Here is a 13,359-nt window from a genome sequence, read left to right on the forward strand (position 1 = left end):
GTAAATACGAGGTCTGTTAGAAAAGTAACGGACCTTTTTATTTTATGCAAAAAATATATGGATTTGATTCATATGTTTTTACGTCAGCCAAGCTTGAACCTTCGTGTGCATGCGTGAGTTTTTTCATGCCTGTTGGTTGCATCATTCGCCTGTGGGCAGGCTTTGAGTGAGCACTGGTCCACCCCCTTGTCATATTTTTATTGTCAGGGAAATGGCGGAATAATTTGGGCTTTGCTCCATCAGAATTCTTTCAGAAACTGTTAGAGACAGGCAGCTGGAAACCATTCGGAAAATTCATTTGGCTTTCGGTGAAAATTTTTTGGGCTTCACAAAGATTAAGGAGTGTTACTACCGCTTTAAGGATGACCCACAATGGCGCATGGCGCGCCGCGCTCCGAGCCGCAATCGACAGGCAGAAACGACCATTTCATTTCTAAACGGATGGCTGTATGGCTCCGGGACCATCGTGTGCAATTTCTCTGGTTATCACAAGAGCTGGACATCAGCCATTTTCTGGCAGATTTCACTTTTAACAAGAGATTTTGTCATGGAAAGCCGCTGATGGAGCGAGACAAAGAACACGTCCGTTTTGGAGTGTTAGAGGACAAGTTGGGACATGCCCAGCTCTCCACAATTTCTCTTATACTCACTCGACTGGTAAGCCACTGAAAGCCGAGATAGGCATGTCCCAACTTGTCCTCTGACACTCCAAAACGGACGTGTTCTTTGTCTCGCTCCATCAGCGGCTTTCCATGACAAAATCTCTTGTTAAAAGTGAAATCTGCTGGAAAATGGCTGATGTCCAGCTCTTGTGATAACCAGAGAAATTGCACACAATGGTCCCGGATCCACACAGCGATCCGTTTAGAAATGAAATGGTCGTTTCTGCCTGTTGATCGCGGCTCGGAGCCGGTGCGCTGTGCGCCATTGTGGGCCATCCTTAAAGCGGTAGTAACACTCCTTAATCTCTGTGAACCCCAAAAAATTTTCACCGAAAGCCAAATGAATTTTCCAAATGGTTTCCAGCTGCCTGTCTCTAACAGTTTCTGAAAAAAATTCTAATGGAACAAAGCCCAAATGATTCCGCCATTTCCCTGATAATAAAAATCCGTCAAGGGGGTGGACCAGTGCTCACTCAAAGCCTGCCCACAGGCGAATGACGCAACCGACAGGTGTGAAAAAACTCACGCATGCGTACGAAGGTTCAAGCTTGGCTGACGTAAAAACATATGAATCAAACCCATAGATGTTTTGCATAAAATAAAAAGGTCCGTTACTTTTCTAACAGACCTCGTATTTCATGTTTTTATCATCACGGTTGACCCTGAGAATGTCTAAACTTAATGCTAAGCCATTTTCTTTAAATGTTATCTTTGAACACACCATGCAGATTTTATTTATTTATTTATTTATTTATTTTGTCAGTTGGTACAAAGTAAATAATTCCTGTATCATGTGTTCTGGAGTAATATGATTTTAGTTTTGGGTATGTCATTTCAATGGAAATTATGCAAAAACAACAACAGGTAATAAAGGATTAACATGACCAAATGAGCAGTGCAAAAAGCACATTGTTAGGGCCCGGTCACACGGTGCACAATGATAGCTGGACGAAGGATAAGAAGTCAAAAAGTCACAAATTGTCGAAGAAAGGTGGATGAACGATCCTGCACCTTTCCCATCACTGAAAAGCCTGTGAATCAAGAGCGAAGAAAGGAACAAAACAAAACAAAACCAAAGCTAACAAAAGAAAATCAAAGCGAACGTTGACCTCAAAGCTTTAAATGAAATCAAAATGACACATTCACAATGACGTGACCGAAAGCAGGTATAAACCGAGCACAGCGAGCCTCATCCTCATGTCGGCAGTACTTGCAGGTGCGAGATTTTGTCTTGAAAGTGAGAGATTTTGTTTGTCTTCACAACAACAGCATATCTGCACACGCAGGCCAGCCACAGACAGTTAAAACGTGTAAATAGTTAAAGTAGTTGATAAAATGTTCTTAACGTTGTTGTTTCTGTAAGAAAATGTTGCTTTTTCATCCCAAACATGGACGATTCATTAGTGATACAAGGATGTTTTGTTCAGCTCATCGAAGCTTTAGTTATTGATTCATTCAGATATCGTCAACTTTCATTCAATACATTGGACGAAGTTGGACAAAAGTCAAATGACATACTAACATAACAAAAACTAAGCAAACGCTAAGAAACCATCAAGAAAGAAAGCAAAAATAATACGGACGAATTGAGGTTGGCGGTATTCGTTCAAATTTTTCAACAGTTTAACAATTCTGACGAAGTGCCAGCTGGAGGAACAAAGTTAAACGATACCTCCATATGTCAACAAAAGTCCAGACTTCTTGTTTCATTTCAGCTTAGTTGTCCTTCATTACTGCAGTGTGACCGGGGTAGGGATGGGTATCGAAAACCGGTTCTTTTCGAGTATCGTTAAGAAATGATTCGATCCACTGATATCAATAGTCTTTGTGCTTTGTGTTATCAGTCCTTCAGAGCAGCCGTTATTTTTGAGGGTGTTTGTCGGGAAAATGAACATTCCTTTACGTTGATTACAGACCCTGCAGCGGCTCTGTAATCAACCGTTTCTGCAGTGTGACTCCTCTTTGAAGTGTGAACCAATGAAACAATGCTTTGATCCACTGGCTCATGGTTCTTTGATTCTTCTCTTCTGCTCTTGAGAAACGGCAAGTCCACTTCTTAACCCCTCTCAAAACCATTAAAATATCATGAGTCACTTTTGTGCGTATTAAAGTCACTAACTGGGACTCATGTCTTGTTGCAGTCAAGAAACAAGACTCATCCTCTGTTCCGTTGGCACAGCTCCAAACGCTGAACCAAATGTAAATTTCTAACAGGTACATTTATCCGTTATACCGCCTTCAACTACTGGACATGTTGATTTTGTTTATACCTCACAGGCAAAGTTAACTTTCCTGTGACCAGTCTTGTGAGAGTCTCAGTCTGAACTTTTACAAGCATTTGAAGACACGGATGTAGCAGTGTAACAGCTTCACTCAACCACTTCATAATGGTATAATCGACAGGGTTCAGTATACACTTAGATTGATTCAGGGTTCCATGTATTGATGTAGTCATATCTTTTACTTTAAAATGGATGTCCAAATCACATCAGTATAGCCGTGGTCACAACCCGCCATACTTGCACGTGCGTGCAGTCTACTTGCAAAAACGTGGGCTAAATTTGGAGATCCGTACTCCGTAAGTACTGCCTCAGTACGAATTTAGGAGCACGCAGACACGCCGTAGAGGTTTTAGTGCATGCAGAACCTTCGCTGCGGTCAGGCTGCGGATTCACCAGCAGTGCAGATGACGCACGTTGTGAGTACTGCCTCAGTACGGATTCAAAGCAGCACATTTTCATTCAGTTACTATTGAATTAACCAAATCTGTACGTAGGCAGTACGGATTTGGAGGCCGACAGACTTGCATGCACAACGCAGCTTCTCACTTGAACTTGGATTTTATTTCCAAACGTCAGCAACACACACTCCACAGCTTCAGTCTGATAACTAGGTTTAACTTTTCAAGGCAAGTAAACACTCGTACAGCTGACTGCTGCAGGCTGGACATGCTCATGCATCGCCGACGCCGAAAAACACCTGCCGCTCCGGTCCCGCTCATAAAAAAAGAAAAGCAACACCCCCCCCAACACACACACACACACAGACACACACACACACACACACTCCTAGAGACGTGCGTTGAACGTACTCCCTCCCTCCTCTTGCTACTGCCTCCTTACGTTTTCACAAAAACGTAGTGGCCGTGGCATCCGCAGAAAATGTACGGCGAAAAAAAACGCACGGTGGGTTGTGACCGGGGCTTAAATTGTTACACCCCTAGCATACGCTGATGTGAAAAAGGTCTGGCATAGCATTCCTGTTCAACACCTTTGAACAAGAACATTTTGCATTATTACAGACTGACACAAGTGTGACCAAATTTGTTCATTGAAGTAGCATTGTACCACACCAGACTCCTCTCTGTTTTTATATAGTTCACTTAACCAGGCTAGTAAGTCCTTGTAGATTTTAATTAGTATTTTTGTTAATGTGTCTCTGTATGTCTGGAGTGAATAAATGTGGAAATTCAGTGGCCAAGGGTAAAGACCTAGTCAGTGACACCACTTCTGAGTCTCAAATGTGCCACTGCAATTAAATAAGCTTTTATCCTCTCCCCTTTGTCCCTGCCTGCTTGGTATCCAAGGCTAACCCAATTCAATGCTAAAGAGTGTCCGAATTAATTTCACAATGCACCGATTTAACAGCGCCCAAGGTGCTAGGCTTTGACAGAATGAGTTTTTAAAAAGATCCATTTGTCTAGGGATAGAGTTCCACAGGAGACTGTTAAAATAAGATAAAAAGGAAGCTCAAATGGAGCAGGGGGGTTGATGTAACATAAATGAATGTCATCCATATTTTACAATTTGCAACTTGTTCATTTTTCAGTGTGTTCACAATTTACATCTAGTTTTGCTCATTTGCTGTCATATTTTCTACACGTAATTCATCAAATGGTGTAGAAGGTGACCACCTGGGTTCCCTTGTCATAAACATAGCACAAGTACAAAGGCAGATGTGTGTGCCTGTGTGCATACCCGTATTCACAGTTTTAGAGTATCCCAGAATCCTTTGCACGCTGGGGAGGGAGGGTTGATAATGGCTCAGCTTAATGCTAACTTTAATATTGAAAATGCCATAGACATGCTAACGCGTTAGCATGGGCCCAGTTTTTAAGTTATAAAATACATCTGTCAAATGTTTCAGAAGACCATAACAGGTCGGTTTAACATAAAAAAAAAGGTAAATATTACTCACAGACATATGCTCTTTGGGGTTTTATTGGGGAAAAATTAAGATAAAGCGAAATAAAACAATGACCCAACGAAGCAGCAGATCGAAGATCGAAGCACAATCAGTGTAGAGAAATGATCATTTTCCTGACAGACACCCCCAAAACAATGGCCACTCTGAAGGACCGATAAGGGAATCGTTAAGCAAAAAGGCTATTGATGTCGATGGATCGAATCATTTCCTAAGGTTACCTGAAAAGAACTGGTTCCTGACATGCAACCCCAATAGCAACTTTTTTTTTTTTTTATAAAGCTCACATTAAAGACTCACGATTATCTTAGTTAAACACCTAAATACATATTTTTTGAACTCACCTCCATAACGACGCAATGTTGCAAACAAGTTGCTTGTTGCTTGTTCACTCCACCACCCGCAAACACTTGTTTACACTGACAATGAAATCTCGGCCTCCCCAGCAAGAACGTGATTACTCACGAGATTTGACACCGTAAAGGCATCTATGGCTGCCTGTCATGTGTGTTGCACAATATTCAGTCTCAGCGCCAGACACGGATTTGCAGAGGAGCCTTACATTGCTCTGATGGGGGCACTGTTTTTTATTTAGGCCAGAAGTGTAAAGTAGGACCCTGCGCGGGACTATTTTCTTTGTCCCGCAGCCGCTCCTGCTCGCCCCGCTCCCGCTGACTTTTGCAACCGCGATGTATGTGAAGGCCATCCCAATCTCCCGCACGCAATCTTGCTTGCCAATGAGTAAACTTGTCATAAAATGTGCATCAAGAAATGTGAGTGGCTGCATGCCAGTGCGCAAAGAAAATGTCGAAATGTTCAAAGTGTGTGGCATGTATTTCGTGCCACTTGTGTGAACTAGTCGTGAACATTGCACAACCTATTCGAAAACACTGCATGTCACTGCGTGTCATCATGCGTAGGGCATCTGAAATTGAAATTAGGTTATGAAGAGATGCTAATAAACATAACTTTACAGATACATCATCTAACTCTTGACAAGTAATGAAAATGCAACTGTTCTACCAATCCATTACAATATATATAATAAATAATTAATTTTCAATTTCAATTTATTTTCATTTATATAGCACCAAATCACAACAAAGTACATAGGCAACAGTGCTAAGGAAAAACTCCCTCTGATGATTTGAGGACGAAACCTCATGCAGACCAGACTCAAAGGGGTGACCCTCTGCTTGGGCCATGATACCGACACAATTTACAAAACAATTGACAAAACGAATATACAGGAAATATTGCCGGTGCACAGGATGGGAGGGTTACAGAAAAAGACACCACACCCATCTCTGGATGCCGCCACACCGCAAACAGAGAGAGAAAAAAACAAAACAAAATCAGGCATCAGAAGGACAACAAATACAGTATAATTTGTCAGCATTAAGCAACAAGAAAAACAGAAGAAATACTAAGTTGATCGCCGGCTACTAGCCCTAATCTTCACTAAAAGACCCAGAATTTAGATAAAGTGTGGCTGCGACCCGCTCCATTTCCTAATAAAATTAATTTAAAAGAGTAAAAAGCATGCTAGCCATACGAAAGGAAAAATAAGTGCGTCTTAAGTCTGGACTTGAAAGTCTTTACAGTATCTGACTGTTTTATTGATGCAGGGAGATCCTTCCACAGAACAGGGACACGATAAGAGAAAGCTTTATGACCCGCAGACTTTTTATTCACCCTAGGGACATAACGGCCCAATCTCAATTCTCTTTTGTTCCCCTACCCCTTCGCCTACCCCTTTAAAACAAGGGGTAAGGTGAAGGGGTATGCCTCTAGCCCTATGAATTGAAACAAACTGCTGAAACTGAAAAAAACTGCCCGTCTCAAATTGCCATCTTCACTGTTTGTTAACATGGCAACCGAAGCGCAACTTGTTGCAGTCGCCTGTTTGCTCTTTTTATTTTCTTGCCTTTCTGCGTAGATGCAAAGAAATAGAAGAAGCCACAGATTTCTTCAATGCGTCACAATCATGTTGGAGAATTTTGTGGTATTAATGATTAATTAATACCACAAAAGTTTAAGATTAGGCTTAAAACTTTCCTTTTTGCTAAAGCTTATAGTTAGGGCTGGATCAGGTGACCCTGAACCATCCCTTAGTTATGCTGCTATAGACGTAGACTGCTGGGGGGTTCCCATGATGCACTGTTTCTTTCTCTTTTTGCTCTGTATGCACCACTCTGCATTTAATCATTAGTGATCGATCTCTGCTCCCCTCCACAGCATGTCTTTTTCCTGGTTCTCTCCCTCAGCCCCAACCAGTCCCAGCAGAAGACTGCCCCTCCCTGAGCCTGGTTCTGCTGGAGGTTTCTTCCTGTTAAAAGGGAGTTTTTCCTTCCCACTGTAGCCAAGTGCTTGCTCACAGGGGGTCGTTTTGACCGTTGGGGTTTTACATAATTATTGTATGGCCTTGCCTTACAATATAAAGTGCCTTGGGGCAACTGTTTGTTGTGATTTGGCGCTATATAAAAAAAAAAATTGATTGAATTGATTAATTTAATTAATTAGTAATTTATCATAATAATAATAATTAATAGTATTAATAATTAATTAGTAATTGATTAATGTTAGTAATACTAATAATAATTAATCATTAATAATAGTAATAATTAATATTAATTGATTCATCATTAATCGATTGATTAGTAATTAATTAATTAATTAATTAGTAATTAAAATAAATAAACACTTGAAATATATCAGTCTGTGTGGAATGAATGTATACATTATACAAGTTTCATTTTTTTAATAGAATTACTGAAATAAATCAACTTTTTCATGATATTCTAATTATATGATCAGCACCTGTATGTATGTTATGGGCTGCATCTAGTTCTGTTAACGTTATATTTCTCTTTCAGATTCTTCCATATTTTTGCATCCAGCCCTAATTCCTTTAGAAATTTCCTTGACAAATAATATCAGTCTATTAGGACGTCAGGTTGTGTGTTACACATATACATGTGTGTGTGTGTGTATATTTTCCAACTTACTCCCATTGATGAAACTTATCCTCATTTTCTGCCCGAAAGCTTATTAGGAGACGAGTGAGCTCAGGACTCCCTGTTTGTTTACAAAATATACACACGCGTTACAGACAGCAGGGGTCGCTATTATCTAAAGATTTATGAACATACAATATAACATGCTTATCTTTTATCATGATTTTCTCCTTTGTTTGATATAAAAGTGTTTTATCATAGCGTTCATGTGTATATGCATTATAATGCCTCTTTCCAGGGGCGGTCCAAACTGACTCAGAGGGCCGGCAAGGCACCCTAAAGCCCGCCCATGATGCCAGGTCTGACAGTATTGTACTTCTTTCCTATAGGTGCCACTGGGTGACAAAAAAAGAATTGGTGTAGACCTGGTGGAAGTGAAAAACAATTTCCATGATGACAGCTAGCTGTCATATTGACTATGCCATGTTATCTGATTTTACAAGATTTGACCATACTAAAGTATACACTGATCAAAAAGCAAAGTGATTAAGTTTGCAATCAGTTCTTCTAAGACACTCCCTTCATGTAATTGTTAATTTATTCACTGTCTAGTGGTTGTGTTGCCAAGCTAATAGCACCTAAGTCACTATTTGTTACTCCCTTGTCATCTGATGTTACTGAATAGCCACACCTAATCTAATTTTATATCATCCTGCCCTGCTGATGATGTTAAAACCGATCAATGTTTGTTGCACTCAGTTCTAACACAGGACAGTACAACTACACTCCATTCACATAATAGTTCATTTCTGATTGTATTGTGGAGATACTTGGTAGACAATCCCCATCACTAATTTGGTCACAAAATTTGGTGAACACATTATAGTCACCTTCAGATGTCTCACTCATCAATTGATTTGCACCTGTTTGCTCTGAGGTCATGTGTGTTCCAGTAAAACTTTGTTGTGTTTTAATCCAAGTAGATAATAGTCATATACCATTGGAAATTCATACAAGCACTTTAATAACAGCCATGAAAAGACTTGTCAGGGTCATTGTGCAAATATTTGTAGTCAGAGCTATGCTGTCAGTTACTGTTGCATCAGGAGAGTGATGTAGCTGCCATTGTTAAGAAATACACTCCTGGTAATCTCCCATAAATCACTCAGGCGTTATCCATTAGCATGTATAAAACATCTATGGTTTTATCACAATTAATCAACTCACTCATGATCATCTTTGTCTTTGACTTGCAGGTGAGCTGGTGGTGCCCACACATTCCCCTCGCTACCCTACTGCAGCAGAACTTGATGCCTACGCTCTAAAGACAGCCAACAATCCTCTGTCCATCAAGATCTTCCCCACTAACATCAGGGTTCCCCAGCACAAGCACCTTAACCGGACTGTGAATGGATATGACACCACAGGACAGCGCTATAGTCCCTACCCACACCTCCATACAGGGGGCTACCAAGGCCTGCTCGCCATTGTCAAGGCCTCTTCCTCCTCCTCCTCATCATCATCCACCTTTGTCCACTCAAAAGGTGTTCTCAAGAACTCTGATGGAAGACGGACTAAACTCTCTCCAGCCCATATAGCTGTGGCACCATATCCAACCCCTAGTAGTAGCACTTTAGCCACTAGCCATGGCCAAATGGTATACCACACTGGGCCCTCAAAGCCTACAGAAGGCCCCAGACTTTCAGTACCCCCTAATGTCACTGTAGCTGGCTCAGTGATTCCAGTCACAGCAGGTCGAGGCCTGGCTTTGCCTTCACAGTCAAACCTCCCATCCATCCAGAGTATCATCTACCAGATCAACCAACATTGCCAGGCCCAGGCTCTGCAGCAGGTGTGCCAAGGGGCTGGCACTGCACCGTCAAATTCCAGCCCCTCCAAGCAGGCCACAACAGTCATCGGGGTGTCATCTAGCTCCTCAGGTGGAGGCTATGTGGTGGGAATGGGTCCCCAGGGTAACGTTGTATATACAGGACCAGGACTACAGGCACAAAGTACAGAGGCAGTGAAGAATGGCATGTACGCAGACAGCATGGATTATATCCTTTGGCAAAAACAGCAGCAACAACAACATCAACAGCAACAACAACAACAGCAGCAGCAGCAGCAGCAGCAGCAGCAGCAGCAGGCCGTGCTCCGCATGTACAGCGGAGGAAGTGGGGGAGGCGGTGCGATAAGTAAGTCCCCTGAAAACTGCATTCCAGGGGGAGGGGTTATGGCTGCACAGGTCTCCTCATGTTCCTCCAGACCTTACCACCTGACGGCGAGTGCCAGTGGAGGAGGCGGCCTGGACAAGATCAGCTCTTCCCCTTTGAACTGTGTGGGCATGCATGGGAATTTCTCAGTGGGTCAATACTTTGCCCCTCCTTGGAACAGTGTGCTGGTGACACCTGACAGTGACTGCTACAACCCCCAGGAGCTTTTGGGCACATCCACAGGAGGGCCAGCTACAGGGCACAGAGAGATGGGCTATCCCCACCACCATCACCACTACCACCACCATCATCACCACCCTGCTATAGACAGTGGCGGAGGTCTGTGCTGTAGTCTGCCCAGCAAGAGCTTGTGCAACACATCTGTGCTGAGCAGCAGCTTGCAGTCTCTGGAGTACCTGATCAATGACATCCACCCCCCCTGCATCAAGGAGCAGATGCTTGGCAAAGGCTATGAGACTGTGTCTGTTCCACGTCTGTTGGACCACCAGCATGCACACATCCGCCTCCCTGTTTACAGATAGAGGGGAAAGAGGAGGAGTATGAGAATCACGAGCTGCAAAATGATGACGAAATCAAAGTAAACGGACAGAGATGTTTTATGGTACAGAACTGTAGAATGGCACAGCTTTAACTATTGCAGGCGCTTAGAGGAGGGCAGTTGCTGTGCTGCATCTGAGGTTTTGGTGGTTTTTGAGGCATGTTGTAGGAATCCCAAATTTGGGAGGTGGTAGCGATCACCAGTGGGAGAGAAAAGGGATTTTGATGTTCTTCAGATGTTCCATTGTGTGGTTTGCCAATAGGAATTTTGGATTTTTTTTTTCTCTTCTGGTTTTGTGTGTGTGTGCGCGCACATGCGTGCGTGTGTTACTTGCCTAAACATTTTACATAAGAATCACAGCTTAACATAAAGTGCATACGTCACGTAGCGCCCCTTCACACATAGTACGAATAAGTACAACTCAGGGCGAATCACAGCGGAACAGCTCGTATGAGCGAACCATGAAAACATCGAGCCGATGGGCAGGCGTGAATGATGCCGCTGCAACAGTTTCGTGCATGTGGGAACACAGTGCGAGTGAAAATAAAAAAAATTAAATACATGCCACCCATGGAATTTGAACATGCAATTTGCAAAAGCTCTGATTGCCACCAGAAAGTTTACCGCTGAGCTACCATCGCTGTCCTGTAAAAGGTGCGGGAAAATGCCTGATATCAAGAAGGACATGGACGTATTTAAGAAAAAATAAAACCACACACCATATTAAAACACCGCATTTTATTGAATCCCTCTTATCAAGCAGACAATACAAGTATGATCCGTCTGTTCCTCTGTAGATGACCCATAGTCACAGACGTACAGTCATGAAATGACATGAATGATGAAGCAGTGTGTTCTTATCATGTCCACATCTGCTGGCAGCGTGACCAGCCGGCCCCGCGCGCGTCTTATGGACTGCACGCTGCAGGACAGACGCCGCGTCATGTGGAACAGAGCTCACGTGGGTGACGTGACATTCAGATCGACCACTGCATGTTATGATCTGATGGTCTGTTTCACCTGGGGTAGCCTGTCATTGTGAGCGGCGTGCGCTCACTCGCTGCAGCCCGTTGCAACAGCAGTATATGTTTTTATGTATGTCCACGTGAGGACAGCAAGCAGACACACACACATCACAGTGGACAGTTGTTAGTTCATGTCCCTACAAACACGGTATGTGTTCTCCAGCTGGGACGTCCAGAACCACAGATCTCCACAGCTGTTCCTGTCAGAGGACACACCCCCTGTCAGTTCAGCGCACACACCAACATGTCACTGTCTGTTTGCAAAGCCACACTCATGGGGGCACTTAGACAAATTTCACATCCAGCTTAAAAGTGATCGTCTGCTGACTGTTGCCGTGCTAATAGCGCGAATGGCCACGCATTTTCTAAGTGCCATGCGAGAGGTGTTAGATGTTCGTGTGTCAGCTGGAATTTGGCCGACACCTGCCACGAGAGGGTTCAATGGGCTCTCACAGCGCACACTGTCTTTTAGCCGCTGGTGTGCGCAAATAGTTGTAGCAACAGGTGTACAAGGAGTTGGAGGCAGCTACGATTTTACACGTATTGCATATGATTCCTGCTTCATGTGCACTTCATGTGCAGTTCGACCACATTCGTACTATGTGTGAAGGGGCCCTTACTTTCCCATTCCAAATCCTAAGGATGAAGCTACTGTGTAGGTTGTCACTGAAAGGGTCTTAAAAGGACCAACATTTAGGGCTGCTCTTAAAATCCCAACTCTGCAACTTTACAGACACACAGAGATGGACGAACACATACATAAATGTACTGATACACAAAAACAAGAAACCTATAGGCAGTACTTAGGTGTTGTGTACAAGGATTATAAGATTGAATTAAAAGGATAGTACAATATTAGACATTATTGCTGTTATAATTGATAATAAATTGCACTGCTTGGAATCTTGTTAATTTTGAAGTTTGGAATTGGGTAGCTTGGATATATTTAAGAAACTTGAAAAACTTGAACCTATTTTTTGTTGTTTTATATATTTGTAGGTATATTATATGTATTGGCTGCTATGAGGGAAAGTGTCTCAAATGTTTTTTTTTTTTTAATGTTTTCCTCCCTTTGATTTTCCACTTTTGTGTCTATGATTTGATTTTTTCCTCAAGCTGATGTGCAGTTTCTTATGTCCTGGTGTGAGGCATAGTTGCTGCTTTGGTTCTGTAAGAACCTGATCAGAGAGCTCTTTTTCCTAACCAACACTGGAACCTACAATAAATCTTTAAATGCTTATTTATATGAAAATGTCATAAAAAAAGAAATGTTTCAATGAAGAATGTGATTGGGAGGTTATCAATATAACCATATATGTATGTTTATGTGTGGATTTGTGTGAGTGTGTACATTTCTGGTTGTGGAATTCAAAATCCTCAGACTTTTTATCATTATTATTATTATTATTATTATTATTGTCATCATTGTATCATTACAAGATTTCAACCACCAAGACTGAAAATCTCATTCACCTGTCCCAACACGTTATGTACATGAGGTCTTGGAGGCTTTAGATCTTCTCTGAAGTAGAGTGAGTTCTCAAATGACTTCTTTCTGTAACTGTAGTTGCAGCTTTAAAGATAGTTTTCCTGTCAGATGACATCATAAAGACAACAAAAAGGTGGGATCATATGGAATTTCTATTTTGGGATCACAATACATGCCCAAAATTCTTTAAATGAAAGCAAACTGAAAACAATCATTCCCTGTCTTCTGGCGTTCGGTGGCTTGCTGTTTTC

General features: G+C 42.2%; 1 protein-coding gene across 1 annotated transcript in view; it reads left to right on the forward strand.

Moving 5' to 3' along the window:
• fam222a (family with sequence similarity 222 member A) overlaps positions 1–10,977 on the forward strand; it is a 143,983-nt gene extending 133,006 nt beyond the window's left edge. The window contains exon 3 of the mRNA XM_034170243.1: positions 9,079–10,977. Within this exon, the coding sequence (XP_034026134.1) occupies positions 9,079–10,577 (1,499 nt within the window). The 3' untranslated portion in view covers positions 10,578–10,977. The remainder of the gene's footprint in view (positions 1–9,078) is intronic.
• The last annotated feature ends 2,382 nt before the right edge of the window (positions 10,978–13,359 follow it).

This window comes from Thalassophryne amazonica, chromosome 5, assembly GCF_902500255.1.
Source record: "Thalassophryne amazonica chromosome 5, fThaAma1.1, whole genome shotgun sequence".
Classification (NCBI taxonomy): Eukaryota; Metazoa; Chordata; class Actinopteri; order Batrachoidiformes; family Batrachoididae; genus Thalassophryne; species Thalassophryne amazonica.